The 17,767-nt window shown below is 59.6% G+C and overlaps 1 protein-coding gene across 12 annotated transcripts in view; it reads left to right on the top strand.

Annotated features, from left to right (window-relative positions):
• The window catches only part of MYT1L (myelin transcription factor 1 like), a 393,417-nt gene that overhangs the window by 354,257 nt on the left and 21,393 nt on the right, over window positions 1–17,767 (top strand). For all 12 annotated transcript variants that reach the window (XM_044262156.1, XM_044262153.1, XM_044262152.1 and 9 more), the window contains 2 exons: window positions 12,273–12,335; window positions 16,466–16,549. In XM_044262156.1, coding sequence (XP_044118091.1) covers window positions 12,273–12,335; window positions 16,466–16,549 — 147 coding nt within the window. The remainder of the gene's footprint in view (window positions 1–12,272; window positions 12,336–16,465; window positions 16,550–17,767) is intronic.

The raw sequence follows: 17,767 nt of genomic DNA, 5'->3' as shown, positions 1-17,767 counted from the left end.
GGCCAGCAGCATGTGACTCCGATCGACGCATTGGGACACGGAAGCGCCAGCTGAGCTTTTGCATCAACGGGACTCAGCCTCCCCAGGTAGACACGGGGGCGTCCTGGCGGCAGGGCAGACTCTCAAGGCCTCAGGAGCCATGGGCCATCGAGGCTCTGAGCAGACGGCTCCCGGTCTGGTCGCGTGCTGTCATCCAGGGGGCGAGACCGTCTGGAGCCTCGCCTCCCCCCTGCCCCCCGTGCCCCACGGCTCCCATCTCTGTGCGCACTGTGGAACCTGCAGCATCACCTGCAGCATCGAGGGACAAGGGGTTGCCATGGCAACTCGCTCCTCATCCCAAGCCCCTCCCGCAGGCAGGGCTCCGTGTGTGCTGGGGCAGTGGGAGGTGCAGAACAGCCTCCCTGCCCTGCGGGAGCCTTGGAAGACGCCCCCACCCCAGGGCGGTCACACCTGTCCTGTGCTCTGGGCCCGAGGATGGGCCCCTGGCAACCGTCCCCCACAGCAGCTAACGAGAACATTCAAATGACGGCCAGCCCCTGACCCCTCAGAGATTCCCAATTATAAAAGTTTCCCTGTTTGCTTTCTTCCTGGTTTCCCAGAAAGTCTTTCCTGTTCCTCTCTGTAGCTTCCGTCCCAGGAGTCATTTTCCATCGGGTTCTTTTCCTAGAGAAACACCTTTCTGGTGCTAGGCTAGTGACGTTTCCAGGAAAATTCACTCTGGAACAACCCTATTTTCAAAGGACTTTCTTAAAACTCAGACCGGAAATCGCTTTCGGAAACACGGTGGCTGCAGCGTCCGCAGACCCACAGGGCAACCTGCCAGAGGCACGTGACGCGGGCACGTCTGCTCCCAGTGTGAGCGCGGGACCCACGGGCCGCACGGACAAGGAGCCGAGCATGTGCGCGGCCCGTGAGCGGGCCTGCAGGACCCCCGGCCGCGCGTCCCCACGTGGTGGCTGGGAATCGGCAAGGCCTGCTGGGCACCAACAACCGCCTGTGACAGAGACCCCACCGTGTGGGTTTCGGAGCCCGATCTCCATGCGCCGGCCGGGGGAGGGCTCGCGTGTGTGGCCGCCAGGGTCAGCGCAGGGCGGGCCTTCCTACCAGAGCCGCGGTCTGCTTGGGAGCCCCCTCCCCTTCCAGTGTCTGCGCCAGGACAGGTGAGGACCCTCCTTGCTCCGCTCTGGCCGGGAGCCTGCTGTGAGCGGTCCCTCCCCTCCTCGCCTTCGGACCCGCCGCCACATTCTGCCCAACGCCTGCACACTGTCCTCTGGCCCTGGCTATTCCCCTTCCCCCTCCCTGTTTGAAGGGGTCCCCTTCTATAGAAAAGCCTCCCCACCAGCCCCCACAGGGACCCCGGGCTGCCCCTCCCACAAGCACTACCTTCCCCACGGCACCTGTGCCCTCAGATCCCGCCACTGGCCACAGTTCAATCCCGGCATCCACTGAGGGCGGGAATCCAGTCCCTTGCCACTTCCTGCTCTGGGCTCCAAGGGGGGTCCCCGAGCCTGTTTTGTCTGTGACCTGGGGCTGATGGGCAGAGCCCAGCTCCCAGGATGCCTGTGGAAAGGACGCATGTCAGTGGCCACCTCGGGCCCACAGCAATTATTGGCTGTTACTGGAAGATAGACGAGGCCCAGGGCGTCGGGGAGTCACATGCCATAGGAGGGGCTGTCCTCAGCTGCCCGCACTGTGGACGGCAGGACACACGCTCTGCCTTCTGGGCTTTACACGGGTGAGGGCGATCACCCATTCCTCCACAAGAGGCGGAAGAGGTCAGCAGTGGAGCTCTGTGACCTCACCCATCTTAAAGCTCGAATTTATGGCTTTCACTCATATTCCTAATGGGGAGCTGAGTGCCAGGGGGCAGGCCTGTCCTATACTACAGGGTTTGAGGCCGGGAGAGGTCAGGCACATGCCCCAGGCAAGCGTAGACCAGCTCACCGGGCCCTGAGCCCACCTCACGGCTGCCCGGGCCCCTCCGCCCCCACTTCCCACTTCCTGCGCGGGCAGGGCTGTGCACGCCTCCCCTTCTGGGCAGAGTCCCCCTCGGCACCCAGCCTGCTCCCTCCAGCCTGCGGCTCAGCCCGCTGACAGCCCCACAGAGTCCTCGGGCCGGCCTTCCTCAGAGCAGCTGGGGGTGGCACCCTGGGGCCAGCAGAGCCCCCACAGCCTGGGACAGGGCGCTGGTGTGACCCTAGCTGCTGACATCTTGCTGAGAACAAGAGGTTCTGCACCTGCACCAGCTCGTGGTCCGTGAGGCCTCGTTTGCTAATCAGAAAGCCAAAGGGCTCAGCCACCATTCAGGCAGCAAGGACGAGAGCGTACGTCCCCACGTCCATATGTGCCCCGGATACTGAGCTGTGTCGCCGCCCAGGCCTGCCCGCACCCCCTCAACCAGAGCCTGCGTTCAGATGAGTGAGTGACCTGTAACCCGGGAAGGCGCCCGGGACTCCGAGCCATGGGTTCCAGGTCAGGCTGGGCCACGGCAGGCAGGAGAGGAAGGCTCTGGAAGGACAGACAGGCGCATCAGTTAGGCGTGGTACTTAGCCCGAGTGAGGTTCGGGAAGGCTGGCCATGCCCGCTGAGAGAGGAGACCCCTCCTGGGGGAGGAAGGCTGGTGTGAGAAGAACACGGGGACCTGAGGCCAGGCTTCCCAGGTGGCCCTGGGCCTCCATCCCCTGCTGTGAGCCTGTGCCCTCGCCTGCAGAGAGGAAGAGATGGCAGGTCTCCCGAACGGAGGAGCACCGGCTGCCGGCTGGGCCGCCTCAGGCTGTGGACAGAGCCTGGACCCTCAGTCCTGGGAGGCCTTCGGGGTGGTCATTTGCAGGCGCCAGTGCAGCCGGCCCTAGTGACCCACACTTCCCTGGTTCCGGACTTGTTCTTGAGCGCAGGGTCGGGTGGGACCCTCCAGGAAGGTGCGTGGTAAGAAAGCCCTTCCTGAAAGTGGTCCTGGGCCCTTAGGGACGTTTGGGGCACGCGTCCTCCTCCTTTCCCGTCATGAAGGGGGCAACTTTGGCTCCTGCCGTCTTCTCTTTTCCAAGCTAAAATCTCGCAATGCTTTATTAACTCTTTCCCGAGTGACGTGGCTCCTCTTGTCCTTGCTCACTGCGGAATGTGCTGGAGATTCACTCTTCCTGTCCCTGCGGGAGTCGGGGCACCAGCAGGACTGGCGTGTGGCAGGCAGCACTTTGCTGAAGCCCGCGTCCCATCGTGAGAGGGGGTCTGGCCCCGGAGCACCCGCACCTCGGGGCAGCCACGTGTCCCTCCCTCCCGTCTTCCGCATCCGTGAGGCTGTGGTTCATCACAGTTCGCTTCTCATCCTGCTTCGTGGCACATCTCTCTCTCCGCTCCGTCTCGAACCTGTTCTTTCAAGGAGGCACAGATGGGAGACGCCTGGCCTTCCCGGAAGGTGCCGGGCTGGGGCGGAGCAGGCGTCCTCTGCTCCGACGTGTCCCCTCCGCAGATCCACTCCTCTCGGGCTCCTGATCTTCAGTGAAGGCTTCCCACAAGGAGCGGGAGTCTCCAGTGTAAACGGTCTCTGGTTTGCTCTCTAAAAGGCTAGGGGTTGGGCCAAGGGCACGCTCCGTCACTGCAGAGTCTCCACCGCGGGACGCAGGCGGCCGTATGCCGGCTCACAGGTGCCGCATGTCCACACCCCTCCGGGCCCCCGGCACCTCCAGGAGCTGCAGGGTCCTTTGTGGACACCTGCACCACTCCTCGGCTCCTCCCAGCCCTGCGCCTGCCCCGCCTGCCTTGCTCTCTCCTTCTGGACTTGGCGTCCCCCGTCTTGAGCACTTGCTGGTTCTCATCTTGCCCTCAGTGGAGCGTATATGCTCTGCAGCTTCCAGAACCAACTCCCGGGGTCACGTCTCGCAGCTGCAGGGTGTGAGCCCTGGGCCCCGCGGCTCTCTGGTCTGCCCCTCGTGATCATAGGGAAACCCCACGGTCAGTGCGCAGTGTGATTCTTAGAAGCCTCTCTGGCTGCGTCCTTGGTGCAGAAGCCTAGAGCAACGCCATTCCCCTTTCATCCCCTTCCCTGGCCCCTCTGATGAGATGCGAGGGGTCCTTGCAGATCAGTCCCTAAAGATCGCGCGCAGATGAGTTCGGGAGCTCCATCTTCACGCACCAGGGAGCCCGGCGGGAGGGCCGCCCCCGGCAGTGGGCAGGGCAGCAGTTGCTGCTGACAAGGGGGCCTGCCGCGTCCAGCCGAGGGCAGCTGCCCCAGGACGCAAGACGGGCCAGTTCTCATCGCGACTTGGCGGCTCTTGGTACAGATTTAAACAGTGGACTCCACCTGTTTGGCTCTGTTTGCCTGTTAAAAAAAAAAAAGAAAGAAAAGATAATTGATTAATCTATTTCTAAAAACTTTTGTTAAACTAACAATCTCTGGAATCACTTATAAATGTGACAAAAAAACAAGGAGGAAAGGCAAAGCCCACCGGAAGGCTAGAACTCTTTCTTTTTTTTTTTTTTTTTAAGTGAGAGATGACGGAGCAGAAAATAGGCTAAACCGTAGCGAGCACACGGAGGCTAGGGCAGGGGCGGGGCTGCAGGCAGGGAGGGAGGTCACACGGAGGGAGAGATGTCACTGCCCGCCGTCACACGGGACGTGATGCAACCCACGGTCCTCTCGCCTCTCCGGGCTAGAACCGAAAACACTTTCTCTGAGACAAAAGAGAGATTCAAAATAGGAAAGACCCACAAACATGACAACTGGAGGGAAAACAGGAGAAGCAGGAACAGGAAGAAGCTTAGCAGCGGGGACAGGGTCTCGGCTGAAAGGGCGGCTGCGCGGCCCCCGGGCCTCTCCCTCCCTCTGTCCCAAAGACGTGCGTCTGCCCCGGGCTCACGCCGGTCCCTCAGCCTCCGGAGACGGAGCTGCTTCTAAAGCACGTGAACAACCACCGCTTAACCTCTAAGGGTTTCAAACAGTTTGTGGACAGAGAAGTGGACCTGACGTCCCCCAGAGCTGCAGCCTGAGCCACCGGCTGCGCGGACGACACGGCACACTCCCACACACGTCCACGTCTGGCCCAGCGGCCACGCTGGCCTCGGGGACTCAGACGGGCCGGGGCATGTCCGGGCTGGCTCGGGCTCGCCGCCGCCCCTCACGGGCCCGTGTGCCCTTCAGAGCGGGCTGCAGGCTGGGCGTGCGCGGCAGGTAGCTGTAGCTTAGCGGTGAGAGGGTCCTCGTGGTCACGCTAGGTCGCCCATCTGTCTCACGTGCAGCCCACCGGGTTCGTGATGTGGAGAAAACTGGCGTGGTGGGCCAGCTGCATCTGCAGGGAACCCCTCCCCCATCCCTGTGCCGCCCCAATTGGGGACCCTCAGCAGTGGGCGTGACCCATGGGATACGGTCACCCAGTCCCTCCCACCCTTAGGAAAACCCCACGGGCACAGTCGGGGTGCACGTTCTTGCGCATCTGGCCCCTCCCTGGGGCCACCAAGCCCCCTGCCCCAGCACACACAGGCCCTGACAGCCCGCGCTCCCTGCACACCAAGGGCACGGGCTGCCGGAGGGCTCGGGGTGATCGGCAAAGGTGAGTGCCTCCTCGAGGGCCCCGCGCGAGGTCTCTGCATGCCGGGGCGGGACGCCCCCCGTGTTCCCAGGGCGCGGTGCGCGTGAATGCCGCGCACCCCAGGACGGTAGAATGCTGGTTTCTGTTGCCTTCGCTCAGCCACACCAGTCACCTCTTGTGTGTTTTTTTTTGCATGGGTCCTCCGAGTCCAATTCCAATTCTGGCTCCGGCTGCCCCAGTCTCTTGTTTAGCCGCTCCACTCTGCTGCTGGACGTGCATGTGCTCCGGCAGCAGGTCCCATGGACACATCCCGTTAAGTGAATGGGACGTCAGGATGTGCTAGGTACGTTCGGCCGCGCCGGACAGGAGCCTACTCCTGGATGTAGCTGGGGCCCCTCAGCGGGCAGCCGTGCGTGTGGCGGCGAGGGCCCCGTCGGACTCCCCCCCGTGGACCAGGAGGCAGCATGACCAAGGACTCGCGCCACAGGGCTGCATGTCTGGAAGCGAGCAGACGTTGCATGTGGCATGAACAGCGGAGCGGCCGCAGCGCCCCCCACCCCGCCTGCAGAACACGGGCCGGGAGCCTCCCGGGCCGCGCCGCAGCTCTGCATGGGGCCCCGCGCCCAGCCCTGCCGCCCTCCCAGGGGACCCCGGGGCCCGAGTCGGGGAAGGGCACGGGGGAGGCACACAGCATGCGTGAGGGGGCAGGTGACCCGAGGCTGACGGCAGGCGTGTGAGCCTCTGAGCCAGGTGGCGAGCCTGCTAGAAAGGTCGGTGGGTGGCGGAGGAGGGAGCCGTCCCCGCGGACTGCGTGAGCTCTGGGGGCGCGGTCCCTGGGCCGTTCGGCCCTGATGCCCGGCCCGAGCCACACTGACGTCCACCTGCTCCCACAGCACATGGGTCCTGGGCGCTCTGTCGGCCCGGGGTCCCCGGAAGCAGAACTCTGAGCGTCAGCCACAGGATCACGTTCCGCTTTCTCAGTGCCCTGAGGCCCAGCCCGTCCAGAAACGTGATCGGAATCATCAAACTGAGGGTTTTTATTCACGTTAAGAGTACCTTTAAGACTCGCTTTCATTTATGGGTTTGAGTGTAATTTAAAAAGAAAAGGCCAGGAACCAAAAGAAAAGGTGTGTTTGCTTCCCTGTTACGTCCGTCCGACAGCAAGTCTGACGCCTCGGTTCTCCCAATGTCACCGTGTCCCCAGTCCACTTGGACATGCGCAGGTTTTCATGACCCAGAGTGTCCCACGCGTCCCACGAGGACGCCTGTTGCCTCACAGCTGAGGAGAAAGTGAGGACAGGAGAAGCTCCAGGTGTCAGGGGACAAAAGCAAGAAGCAAATCCAAACTGCTTCCCGGAGGGGTGGGTGCTCAGGGCCCCCGCGGGGGGGGGCCCCAGCCAGCCCACTGGTGGCCAGCGGTGGTGCCCCAGGGGTGGACCCTGAAGCCGGACGGGGCTTCGTGTCCCGGCTCAGAGGGTCCACGGCTCAGCTGAGTCACCAGCCGTGTCTGGCGGGAGGCTGGGCTGGGGGATGCTGGGAAAATACCGCATACCCGCATGGTGATCTCTGTGTCCGGCTGCAGAAAGCTCAGAATAGTCCTACTTAATACTGAATTCAAAAAAAAAAAAAAAAAGAGAGAGAAAATTATTGAATGTCTTACAAGTTAAGAAGCAAATGAAAAATTTTATCTTTCCTTGAGTTTCAGGTAATATCTCTAAGAAATTGTGCAGAAGTAATGCATACGGCTTTTAAGTGACCCGGTTTCTTTCCATTTGGGGAGAAAATTGCAGAGGAATGGCATAAGAGTCAGGATGTGTCATTTTTCCATTAGAAATATCTTTCTTTTGCACTTCTCTGAATTTCTTTATTATTTCCCATTTATATGAAAAAAATCAAAATAAAAAAATGTATTTTCACAACCATGTCCTTTAAGGCAAAAAAAAAAGTATTTTTTGAATTGAACTTTTTATATAAATGAAGCAAGGAGTTATATATGTGCCCGGAAACGTTCCAATTTACAAATACATTTTACTACTAGAGACAATGCCTAATTTTAACATTTTCATGATTTCTTTTAAAATCGAGGGTGATTTTGTCTATTTTTTTAATATATTTTGTTTCTGACTCAGTCTTCTTGTAGAGTTGCCACGGAAGACATGAGCAAGAGGGGCGGTCAGGGCCTGCCGTGAAATTCTGAGAACGGCCTGTGTCCCTCTGACACTTGGTGTCAGTCCGGGTCGTCAGTGAGTCCCGTTCTGTGTATTTTAGCTGCTCTGCTCACACAAGGGCCTGTCTGCAGCTCAGCCTTGCAGGGCGGTTTAACAAGTAGCTCGGCGACCCGAGAGTCAGTTCAAAGTGCCCACAGTGCTTTCAGCCTCCATCGGTATGAGTTTCAAAAATAAGTAACTGACCCTTATCAAGATAAGAGATCGTGAGATGCCTCCAGGTGTTTTTTCCTGTACGTTGATTTGATTTTGGGGGAGCTGAGCTCGGTCTCCCCCAGCGGGCCCGCCAGCTCCGACTGGGTCAGACACGAACGCCACAGGCCCCGGGCTGCCATGCTCAGGGAGGACTGCCTCTCGGTCCTCGAGGAAGGTCACTCCCCAGCAGGTGGACGGAGAGAGGCTGGCCCAAAGGAGACTGGGGCTTAGTCTTCTGATACCCAGCAAGGACGCCTCAGAGTCCCCGAGTACAAATGCTTGTGTGTGTGGAACCGGCCTTGGACTTCTTCTGAGGTGAGGACAGGACTGTCGCTAACGGGACGATGCAATGTGGTTGGCGGGTCGCAGCTCCCGGCGTGCAGTGACGTGCATGTCAGTGTGGACACACTCAGCTGGGAGAAGATGGCCTGTTTTAGAGGTCTTCCTTAATAGAACGATCAAATCTCCGAATTTATTTTCAAAAGAGGGTGGCAAGAGAGCACATGGAGGAAGCACTTTAAAGATATTCTTATCACTAATTAATCGATGACACAACTTCAGTCAGTGGGTTTGATGATTTCCATTTGGCCCACCCTGTCTCGGGACGGGAGTTCTGTAAATGGGGGAGGATGGCACGGTAGCAGGCTGTATGTCTTGCTGAGGAACAAATCAGGGACAAGCAAGAAGCACGGGGGTCTGCTGTCACATTCTCGAGATGTGCCCCAACGCAGAATCGTATTTTATCATGATTACGTAGTTTCACGTACAGACATTAAGTTATGTTTTGACATTAGGGGATACGTCTCCTGGCCTCCGTGTGGGTGTGACCAGTGACAGTTCCATGGACGTCCTAGCAGAATGTTTCCATGGCTGGGCATAGTTCAGAGGAGCCATGAGCGTGCAGGGCGTTCTGGGAGGCTCCGGCCCACAGGTCTCTTTGATGTCTTAGATCTGCAAAAGCAGCACAAACCCAGCTCACTCCTACTTAAGAAGGGCTAGTTCTGTGAAATCAGAAATCCGGAAGTTTGTGAATGGTCCTGGGTTGGTTTTTTTTTTTTTTTTTTTTTTTTCTGATTTTGCTTGGATTCTACAAAACTTAAAACACTGTTTAAAACATTTTTTCATGATTCTCCCAGCGCCATTCTTAAATGTTGTTTTAAGACAGATTTTTCCAGTCAGGTGATGACATGCATGTCCCCAAATTCTTTTCTCCCATGACAAATGCAAGATCACGGACAGGCACAAGTGTTTTTAGCCTTAAATACATCTGTGAGGCGACAAGGCTAGCTCTAAGGTTACTTGTTCATTATGTGTGTTCTCAGAGTATTTCCACCAAAAAAGCACCTTTGGAGGGGAAGAGAAGCGATATTTGAGGCAAGTGTTTCATGTCACAGAACTTTGCATCTCTAACCATGGGAACTTAAAATAGACTCAGTGCTATTGTCCCTGGTAACCGGCAGGAAGCGTGGAGGGGGGTGAGGGTCTGGTGTGCTTCCCCGCGGCTGCCGAGGACTTCAGTGCAGAGAACCTGCGCCTGCCTCATGGGGAGTTTCCATGGAAACCCAGTCAATCTCTTCTGCCGTTCCGAAACCCAAGCTGTGTGGCACATGGTACTGTCTGATTTTACCCACGGGGGATTTTGATTGCCCACATGGGCCTCCCTTCATGGAAAAGATGTGCTCTTAGATGGGTAGATGCAAATCGAACTCTAGTAAATCGATTCTACACCGCCCCATCGTCAAGGTCCTGGGGCTGGCTCCGTCTGAGAGGCACAGACCCCTTTTGTTGGGGGAATAATCACTCCTTCATTCACCAATTTCAGAAAACCATATTTTTGAGGGTTGATATTTCTTAAACCCAGGAAATCTGCATGTAAATCTAAGAGTTTAAAAAAGCTTCAAAGTCTTGAACAGCAACAGGAAATTGACTATGTAGAGCTGATAGAAAGAACCGTTCTGGGCTGCCTTGTGTGGTCCAGAAGCTCCACCTACAGATGAAAGAGCTGTATTGCCAGCCCCGGACAAAACCGGGAGCCGCTGTGTCAGGGGAAGGCAGCAGTGAAGGGCAGTGGGCCCCTCCAAGCAACCCTCCCGAGCCCCCGTGACAAGCCCAGGTCCTGGGCTGCAGGGGTGCGGGACGTGAGCAGATGAAGGGGGCGAAGGCTGGGGAGCCTCCCCCGGAAGGAGCTTAGGGCAGGCCCCCCGTGAGCTGGGCAGGGATGTGGCCAGGGAGGAGCAGACGCGGGTCCCCCAGCCTGGGACTGCACCCCATCTGTGTGACCGGAGCCCTTGACAAGAAGAGCAAACCTTTTAAGAAAGCGAGAACTCTTTCTGGACAGGGTTTTTCTTTCCCAACACAGTGGAAGCTCTGAAATGGGCCAAATCGATATTTTGTTTGTTGTTTTCACGGTGATAGAGGACATTTTCAACACCTCTTTTTTTTTTTTTTTTTTTAAACCAGATGATGCCCTTTGTAATGGCTTAAACACACAAAACCTGCTCTGAACATCTTTCTCTCTCTCTTTTTTTATAATTAGTCAAATCTGATTTTCATTTGCATTAGTTTGGTTATAACGCCTCACTTTAAATCTGAACAGAATATGTCAACCTCCTACAGCCCTCACCAAAAAAAGGCATATTGAAAAATTTCTACTCATGTTAAAATGAATAAATTTTAAATAAATTTGCACCGAGTGCTTAAAATAGGAAGAGTTTGAGGATTTTTTTAAAGCAAAAGGCAAGGCCAAGTGCATATTGTCAGCAAGTAGGAAACCTTTCTGTTTCCTGACACGTTTTCCAAACAGACTTGCGTGAGATGCGCTTCTCTGCAGCGGAGCGGCTTCGATTGCTCTCAGACCACCTCCTCCGCGCTCCGGGGCTGGCTCCCTCTGCACGAGGGGCCGGGCGGGGAATCACCCAGTGAGGCCAGGTCACTGCACTTAGTATTTAGAAAGTAATTACTTAGCGATCGGCAGTTGAGTCTCATGACCAAACTTTGATTGTACGTAACCAGCTGTTACTTTAACAAACATCAGGTCAAAAATCCGATTCTGTACAGATTCTGTCCTTGGTACAGATTCTACTTTAAAAGCCCCATTGTTCTGCCTCAAATGCCTGTTTTTAAAACCCTCGCTCCAAGCACGCACTCAGGTGCCGTGTGGCCCGGCTGCCGCTGTCCGCCCGCACAGCGGGGCCCTAAAGCCATCGCTGACTTTTAGCAAGGTACGGCCGGCGCGAGGTCGGTACCCTTAGAGCTAGTGCTCGCTCCCTTCCTCGGGACCGAAGAGGACGTAGACAGCGCCCAAATACCCAAAACGGACACGCATGGGTGTCAGCACGGGACCCCCAGCCCCCTCTGTGGGGTGCCGGGGAACGCGCAGGTTGACCCCGTGCTCCTGGGCCTGGCTCGGCGTCCAGCTGCCGCCGTGACTCTCCGAGCAGAAAGCAAACCGAAATCCCTCAGGGGTAGCAGATGTTTAGGAACTACCGGAAATGCGTGATTCTGTCCTTGCTGGAGCTCGGGTGCTCCCTGAGTAGGGGCGTGGGCACGGGGCATGACTCGGGTGCCGCTGCCAGGTGCAGGGGTGCTTACTGAGTCCCCTCCTGCCTGTTCTGTTTTGTTAAATATACAAACCTGATGGAAAAAACTTTTTCTCAATTTTTGCCCTGAATTCTCACATTCCTGGTGGGAGAAAACCAAACCAACGTGAAGGGAAATGTCTCTGCAGCAGCCCCTGACCGCTCCGGAGGCGGCCGCCCTCAGGAGTGGTGCGAGAGGCCGCGCTTACGAGCCTTGGTTGGAAGCAGGTGCTGTCCTGCTCGGGAGACCACAGCGTGGTCGCTAAGAATCAGGGGACGGGGCCTCGCGGGGCTGCAGTGGGTGTGTGCAGGTGCCACCCCAGCTGACCCGCAGCCCTGGGCTCCGCCACGCCAGCTGAAAAGGCTTTGAGTCCCCAGTGCTCGGCTCCGGGCGGCTGCCCTCATGGGGCTCAGGGCACCCGTTAGCCCAGCTGGACGAGGGTTCGTCTCCCGATGCTCCAGGGGGTGGGTCACAGCCAGGCAGGTACTGAAATCCATGATTCTTCTGGAAAGTGCCACTGGGCTTGAAAGGAAGAAGGTAGTCGAGGTTGGCATCCGGGGCCGCTGGTGGCGCAGTCAGTGGGCACAGGTCCCTGCTCCCAGCCGGGGATCTTCCGGCTCCGTTTGTCTCCTTCTAGTCGGGAGGTGAAGCCGTCACGAGTTTGCTTTCCTGGAAAAAGAAGGGACTTAATTGTCCAGGGCACTTGCTTTCTTTCCAGTAAATTCTGCCCGTCCTGTGTTCTTAATCGCAGGTGCCCCACCCCTGGATGCGACGGCTCCGGGCACATCACCGGGAACTACGCCTCCCACCGGAGGTAAGCGGAGCGCCCGTTCCCTCCCGCCCCTGCTCCGTCTGTGCTCGCTCGGTTTGGCCCCGGCTGCGTATGGTCTGGAGGCTCAGTCGGCAGAGCAGCGCCACGCCCCGGGGTCCCTCCTGGGATGGCAGACACACTCTCCTGACGGGCCCGGGGTCCGCCTGTGAGAACGTTGCTCGGGTCATCCAGCAGCAGCCTCTCCAGATCAGAAAAGCTCAGGGAACAGACCCAACGCAGGCGTGTTATAAGGTCCCTGGGACTGTCACGGACGGGCAGGCGTTCCGGCACCGCTGGGCGTTGGCCTCTCAAATGGGAAGTTTGAGCCGCTGGGCTGTCCAGCTGTTCCAAGGCAGGAGCAGAGCTGAAGACACGGAGCTGCGCTTTACGGGGCTCCTTGCAGGCCCTGGGGCTCCTGGGGAGGAGGGGTGTCGGAGACATAGCCCCGCAACCCCGTCAGACACGTCAGGCCGCGCGTCAGAGGTGAGCTGAAGAATCTTCGGACGCGAGGTCTTCACAGAAGTGGGTCAGGACCTGTGGCCAGGTGCCCCAGCTTCTCGTCCTGTTCCATCAGCGACAAGAGCCAGGGCCGGGGCAGGGACGAGGATGCTGGTGAAGGAAGACCCGTCTGATGGCGCAAAGCGGCTGCAGCACCAGATACGGACGCTGCTTCCTTGTCGGCGGGACGTGAGGTCATGGAGTGAGCGGCCCTACAGTCCAGGAGCCCGGCACTTCAGATGCATCCCCCCAAGAAGACAAAGGAAGAGGAGGGGGAGAGAGAGGGAGGCGGGGGGGGCTCTCGGACAGTGTTAGCCGGAGGCCGCCCACCAGAGAGACGGCACGTGCCCACCGACCACACCGAGTGGATGCGTGGATGGTGTGGAGCATGTGGCCGCCCGAAAACGCGTCGTCAGAGCAGGGGACATTCCGTGGCTGCTGGTGAGGTCTGGACGAGGGACACGGACAGCCCCCGCGGCGGGCGCCTCCCTCACAGAGATCCCCCACGGGCCGCGCTCCTGCACTCGCCGTCCAGGCAGGTCCCGGCAGCCCCCGGCTGGGGCGCGCAGACTCGGACGGCCACAAGGAGGACTGGGTCGTGGGGTTGTGGAGGACTCTCCGCGCTCATCCTCCCCTCCGGGGCCGTTCCCACGGTGCTGCTGTCACTCGGGGGTGGCCGGCAGCCTCCAGGCTCTACCCACGGGACGCAGCCGCACCGGCTCCACCGCTGGCGACAACCCAAGAAGTCTCTGGCGCGGCCGCGTGTTCTCTGGCGCCACCACGAACAGCAGAGTGGCCGGCGGTGCTGAGCCCGGGCAGAGCCTGCCGCTGAGCGCCGGGGGCCGACGAGGGCCCGTGCCCTGCGCACGCTGGAAGAGCAATGTGGCCGCTCTAGACCCTTCCATTCGATTCGGTCAAAATCAGCGACAACGCAGACCCTCTCCTGAGGCGGCCCTTCCCCGGGCGGCCATTTCCCCTCGGGCTTCCAGCCGCCCAGTGTGGTCCCGCCACCCGGGGTCCCGAGGAGCCCCCCGCCCCTCCGATGCGTCACCACGCACACGTGGCGAGAGACCCCAAGGCCAGGAGCTGTCCCCCAGCGTGAAGCCGCGTCTGTGCTGTTCAGGAGCCCCAGGTGCCGTGGACGCCCCAGGAACGCCTCCCGGGCTCAGAGAGCAGCTGCACGGGGGACTCCGAGATGTCGCCGTGACAAAGAAACATCTGCTGAGCACCTGCTGCATACCGCGAGTGTCCCTGAATGCGTCGCCGGTCTCGTCTCGCGGTCTCTGTTCGCCCTCATCTCCTGGAAGGAGCCCCACAGCAGCCACGTCACCACCTGTGGGGGCCCGACTCCCCAGGGCACGTCCGTGTGCGGGCGCCCCAGGCCGTGCTCGTCCGACGCAGATGGGTCGCCGGGGCTGAGGAGGCAGCGGAAGGAGAGGACGGGGATCGCCCGTGGGGCTGCGGGTCCCGGGCACAACCAGCCGCTCCTCAGGCCTCCTCAGCACGGCCGTGGGTCCCCACGCAGGTGCACATCTCTGCAGCCAGAGGGTCAGGGATGCGGCGTCTGTCTGTCCAGCACAGCGAGCCCTCCCGCGGCCCTGCCGACAGGCCTGCCTAGACCCCATCTGGACACTGTCGGGGCACCGGCCCCGGCCTTGCCTCCGGCCACACAGGTCCTGAAAGTGTTGCTGCTGTTCCCAAAGCGCATGAGATCTCAAATCAAGACTCAGACACACCGCGAGCCCCCGCATCAGTGACGGCGAACTGTGGGACATCTGTCCGGGATACGTCACCGCGTAGAGCAGTCACAAATGTCACCCAGGATTCCCGGGTGAGGGATCCAGAAGCGCCGCTCAGAGAAGACAGGCTCCTCCAGGAGGAGATCACAGTCGGGAACGGAAGCGGCGGTGGGCACAGCGGCAGGCAGCAGGCTCCCCCCGGAAACAGCAAGGCCGAGCGTGACGTCGCTGCGGCACCGACGGCGAACGGCCCGGACGAAGGGGAAGGAGCACATGGCTCGGGCGCCCGCAGAACTCGCAGCTGTAGTGGCACGTGCTAAGTAAGTGGACGGCTTCCGGCCCAGAGACAGGGCTCCCCAGGCCCCCAGGACGGGCAGTCAGAATGGCACCTGTGCCCAGGAAGACGTCTCGAACAACGCGCCTGCCGACAGCCAGAGTGGGGGTGTGGGGGCAGCGGGGCAGAGACTGGTGGGGGCAGCACGTGCAGTGAGAGCAGCAGGGACGGATGCTGGCGGCAAGGCCAGGCCCCGGGAGCCTCGTGCACACACGGGGGACTTTGGTGCTGAGCCGCAGGAAGGTCTGAAACAGAGCGCCTTAAACACGATGTCCGGAGGGAGAAAGTGGACGATTCCAGGGATGCCTGAGGACATGTTCTGCCTGTGGCTGCTGCTGGGAAAGAAAGGGGGCACAGGGAGTGTGAGCCGGGTCAGGGCGAGCGAGAGCAGGCAGGGCTTGGACCTGCAGGTGCACGGGGCTGGGAGGAGTGTCCCAGGGCCCACAGGCGGTGACCTGCCCAGGGCCAGGAGTGCCCACCGGCTTCAGGTCCCCGAGACCTGGGCAGGAGCACTTCTCCAGGCGGAGATCTCAAGAGCCGGACCGTGGTGTGGCCAGCCGCTGGGCAGTCAGGGGTGGGGGGAGGACAGCCACTCTCCTGGGTTTTACCTCCAAACGCAGGGGCGGATAAAGGGAAAGAATGCAGGCACATCTCCTCTTTCCGTGTCCCCGCGAGAGGAGGCAGGTGTGAGGGGGCTTGGAACACGTGCCATTGGAGACCGCAGGGCCCGGCGTGGGGTCCGAAGCCCCAGGCCAGGGCCCAGGGCTCTGCACCTGCCCTCTGCCTACGGGGGCCCCTCGTCGCTGAAGAGGAGCCTGGCTGTCTCACAAGAAGGAAAAACGTGAGGACACGGAGTGAGGGGCTGGGGAACAGGCCTCCTGTGGTCAGAGCCGCCCCTCCCCTGAGAACCCAGATGCCGGGAAGGGAGCTCGCGAGGACCCAGGAAGATGCCCCACCTGTGCCACAGCCGCGGCTCTGGCTGGAGTCCGTGGCCACGTGTCCAGCGTCTCGGGAAAAGGCCTAGTTTCCTGATCTTCAGTTCTTTGCAAGGAGTCACGGCCGTTCTCTGTGTTCTCCTGCGGAGTCACCGACAAGCCCTCTGTCAGCCTGTGCACACACGTGTCCGCGACTGCGCTCTGTCCCAGCCGGAAATCTTCCTGTAGATAAATGGGAGCCTCTATTTCCAAGCTTTCAACAATCAAATGAAGTGATAATATTCCACTTCCTCTGCGCCTTCTGTAGACACACTGGATTCGTAGTTCAGACAGATCTGAACAGACTGCCCTGCCCCCCCAGACGGCAGGGCTCAGGGGAGCAGCTCACCCAGAGAGACCAACGGAGCGTGTGTTCTCTTCCTCCATGTGGCCCCTTCTCTGTGCCTGGCTGCCCGGCCTCTTTCCATGCAGAGGGGCCTCCCCCAGAAGGACCTTCCTCCCAGACTTGGTGTTCATGGGGAGAAGCTCCGGCTGCTGGGGGACGCGGGGTCCAAGCGGCTGCTGCGGGGCGGAAGCTGGCCATGGCCGGCAGAGCCGATGTTTGCTGAGGCTGCGTCCCTTCTTCAGTCTTTCAGGTTGTCCGAGAGCAAAGAAAAGTGGCATCAGGATAGCACAGAGCAAGGAAGACAAAGAAGACCAGGAGCCCATCAGGTATGCGTGCGAGGCGGGCAGGGGCGGGCGGGCGGCCGGTGGGAGCAGCAGGGACGGGGGCGGCAGTCACCGAAGGCCAGATCTGGACCCGCACCCAGAGCACCCCTGCCGGCGGCTGAACACACCGTCTAAACAGTGGGTGCTGTGGCCAGGGACTGTCCACCCATCTGATACTCTGAGTATTGGGACCCCAGACCCTCTCCCGTAGCCCTGGGTGGACCCTGGACCCTCCCCGCAGCCGCCCAGCCCTAGGTGGAAGAAGCAGTTCTCTGACTGGGACAGGCAGGTTCACAAACGTCTGTGAAGGTATCGGCTACGACGGAAGCCAACATCGGCAGACTTCCCGGCTCTGGAAGGTCGCGTAGCCGCCGTCTGCCTTGCTCGGGGCAGGCTGCGAGAGCAGGGGCTCCTGGGGCTTCCAGCACATGGCAGGCCTCTCAGCCAGGCCATCCACCCAGCCATGTGCGCCAAACCAATACCCAGAGCTCAGGCCCCCAAAATCCCCAAAATAACCTGGAGTTGTCCTCCTGAAATGTTAGTCTCCGTGTGTTTGGAGAAAATTTTCGGTTAAAACAAAATAATCAATTCAAAGGTTTTAAAATAAACCTTAGCAAAGTACTATAAATTCTGTAGAATGTAAACTTTGCCATTAAAACGAAAATGCAACACCCACCGGCCCGGGGCCTGAATCAAGCCCACCGTCTCTGACAGGAGCAGGGATCAGCCTACCACTGGCCTTCAGCTCCCGCCCAGATCCCCCGGCTCTTCCCCCAAACGTGCGGACGGTGTACCGCCTAGCAGCACTACCCGAGACCTTATTACACGCCACATCTCCCTCCAAATCCCCTCTGGCTGGAGGCTGTGGGACGGCCTCTGGAGAACACGGCCGGGCAAACAAATGTTTTCTAGCTCTTGGGAAAACCACGGGTTTATAAAATCATAAAATTAGTCCTGCAATTCCTCCTTGACTCTGCATCCTTCCGTTGTGAACGCTGTGATTCTGTCCAAAAGTGGTGTCTTTTAACCAGACCCTGCACCATGCTCGCTCCAGGAGCGGCGGCTTTCTCCCCTGCCCGTTGCCGCCGGACCGTGCAGCCCCCTCTGGTCGCGGGCGGGAGGCCCCTCACCCCGGCCGCGTGGTGCTCTCAGCGGGTCCTCTTGCGTCCCCTTCGCTGGAGGGAGCGCTGGTTTTTCTTCGAGCCTGGTTATCCTGACCTT

This window comes from Neovison vison, chromosome 8, assembly GCF_020171115.1.
Source record: "Neovison vison isolate M4711 chromosome 8, ASM_NN_V1, whole genome shotgun sequence".
NCBI classification, from domain to species: Eukaryota; Metazoa; Chordata; class Mammalia; order Carnivora; family Mustelidae; genus Neogale; species Neogale vison.
The sequence above is the reverse complement of the archived record's forward strand: the minus strand, read 5'-3'. Positions and strand labels throughout refer to the sequence as shown.